This window comes from Limulus polyphemus, unplaced genomic scaffold (assembly GCF_000517525.1).
Source record: "Limulus polyphemus unplaced genomic scaffold, Limulus_polyphemus-2.1.2 Scaffold8376, whole genome shotgun sequence".
Taxonomy (NCBI): domain Eukaryota; kingdom Metazoa; phylum Arthropoda; class Merostomata; order Xiphosura; family Limulidae; genus Limulus; species Limulus polyphemus.
Genome location: NW_013673986.1, coordinates 1 through 2,768, shown reverse-complemented (window position 1 = coordinate 2,768; position 2,768 = coordinate 1). Strand labels below are relative to the sequence as shown.

Sequence of the window (2,768 nt, the reverse complement as noted above, 5' to 3'; positions counted from 1 at the left end):
CATGAACATTATCTTACGCTTCAAGTTGTCACATGAACATTATCTTACGCTTCAAGTTGTCACATGAACATTATCTTACACGTCAAGTTGTCACATGAACATTATCTTACGTTCAAGTTGTCACATGAACATTATCTTACCGAATTGCTGAGGGTAGTTTGACAACTTGAAGCGTAAGATAATGTTCATGTGACAAATTGAAGTGTAAGATAATGTTCATGTGACAAATTGAAGTGTAAGATAATGTTCATGTGACAACTTGAAGCTTAAGATAATGTTCATGTGACAACTTGACGTGTAAGATAATGTTCACGTGACAACTTGACGTGTAAGATAATGTTCACTTGACAACTTGAAGTGTAAGATAATGTTCACGTGACAACTTGAAACGTAAGATAATGTTCATGTGACAACTTGAAGTGTAAGATAATGTTCATGTGACAACTTGAAGTGTAAGATAATGTTCATGTGACAACTTGAAGTGTAAGATAATGTTCATGTGACAACTTGAAGTGTAAGATAATGTTCATGTGACAACTTGAAGCGTAAGATAATGTTCACGTGACAACTTGAAGTATAAATACTTTTGTAACACATCTAATTTTTAGTGTACAACATTTTACTAAACGTTTGCCATATTTTGTGTAGATAAACATTCTTTCTCCAATACGGAGTTGGTCCAGTGTTCCATTGGATCAACCCTGTGGAAATCCAGTTAAAAAAATAGGTGGCTGTTTAGTCATTCCCTCTGTATTATAGAGTATTAAACAATAAAAGCTTCACTTTACAGTAGAACAAGAAAAACTCTGATCTTTTCAAGTGGTTACTTTTAGCTAATTAACACTTTAATACTGACCAACTGTGAAACATTGACTGCTTCATCAACGTCCTCGTCAACTCTCATTCTGCTTTCTATGATCTAAGATTTCAGTATTAGAAATAAACTTTGGATTAGTTTACATAAGTAATAGTAACCTGTACCAAAACGTCTATAAATGTAACATTAAAAAAAATCAACCCCTATTGTACATTGTAACATATTGGTAACAAATCTTTGTTCCTTAATACACATTCAAAAGCTTCTATTCTGTAGTTAAGCATTCACGTAACTTCAAGGTAACAGTCTAAATAAACCATGGAATTTTGGCTCCTTAATTGAACAATGTTACTTCTAGATAACGTACACATGTAGTATGACTTAAAAAATATCTAGCAGTCTCACACTAACTAACATGATTAAACAAATCAACGATTAATAATAGCTACTAAACATGTATAACTCTAACAAAAAAAAAACAAGAATTATTTGAACTTTGTAGCAATGAAATATTCAATTTGTGGCACTGATCATTTGAATAAAAACAATTACTACATTACAAAAAATTATTTCTTTTAATAAATTAATAGTACCCATATTCTTTGACAGATTATTTCGGCAGAGTATTCATAAAGAAAATTAGTTGAATGGACGGCAACTGCCTGTTGTAGAAACACAAGTGTAGAGAACAATGTTCTGAAAGTCTTATATCTGGGACCTGAAGACGAAAGGTGGAAGACTTTTGAAACGTCGTCCTCTACACTTGAGTTTCTACAACAGGCAGTTACCGTCCAGTCAACTAAGATTCATTAGTAGTACTCATAATTTTAGTTTTAAAATATGAAATTTATGATTATAGCAAAATTATGTTATTTTAATTTACTATTGTCCTTAAGCTTTAAACACAATTTCATGAAGATATAGAATCTATTTTTTTATAATGCTACTACAAAAGTATTCATAATTTAAATTAAGGAAGAAGTCCCGATTTCAGTAATGCCAATGCAATAAAATCTCGGAAGTACGTTAACATATAAAATATATAAAAATCACTTGTTACTAGCATTCAATCTTCAAACTTTTAAGACACTAAAAACAATCACATACATTAACTTCTATCTGATATGACACTCACCATCCTGAAGATTGTATGAGAGCGGGAGCTTCTTTCGTTCATGTTGGTTTCTCCAGTATGACGATTTTCTAAAAACACAAACAATATACATACTGAAAAACAAAAACTGACAAATAATTTATTGAAAACGAGATTATACAAAACTATTACATATAAAAACAAAACTATTTTAATCTTGTAACAGTCTTTTCACAAGTTTGGACTCATGCTAAGTTTATGTAAAAATAAAATATGAACTATGTCATTTGTAGCAAAGCAGTCCTACTGTCTAGTAACTCTGGTTCTCTGTCTTGTTAGTACCAAAGCAGTCCTCCTGTCTAGTACCTCTGGTTCTCTGTCTTGTTAGTACCAAAGCAGTCCTGCTGTCTAGTACCTCTGATTCTCAGTCTTGTTAGTACCAAAGCAGTCCTGCTGTCTAGTACCTCTAGTTCTCAGTCTTGTTAGTACAAAAGCTGTCCTGCTGTCTAGTACCTCTAGTTCTCAGTCTTGTTAGTACCAACACAATCCTACTGTCTAGTACCTCTGATTCTCAGTCTTGTTAGTACCAACACAGTCCTGCTGTCTAGAACCTCCAGTTCTCAGTCTTGTTAGTACCAAAGCAGTCCTACTGTCTAGTACCTCTAGTTCTCAGTCTTGTTAGTACCAAAGCAGTCCTGCTGTCTAGTACTTCTGGTTCTCAGTCTTGTTAGTACCAAAGCAGTCCTGCTGTCTAGTACCTCTAGTTCTCAGTCTTGTTAGTACCAAAGCAGTCCTACTGTCTAGTACCTCTAGTTCTCAGTCTTGTTAGTACCAAAGCAGTCCTACTGTCTAGTACCT

At 33.4% G+C, this 2,768-nt stretch overlaps 1 protein-coding gene across 1 annotated transcript in view; it reads right to left on the bottom strand.

Annotated features, from left to right (window-relative positions):
- LOC106475303 (centromere-associated protein E-like) overlaps positions 1–2,020 on the bottom strand; it is a gene marked incomplete at its 5' end in the record, with an annotated part of 8,813 nt that extends 6,793 nt beyond the window's left edge. Inside the window, 2 exons of the mRNA XM_022379449.1 lie at positions 857–919; positions 1,953–2,020. Coding sequence (XP_022235157.1) covers positions 857–919; positions 1,953–2,020 — 131 coding nt within the window. The remainder of the gene's footprint in view (positions 1–856; positions 920–1,952) is intronic.
- Positions 2,021–2,768: the final 748 nt, after the last annotated feature.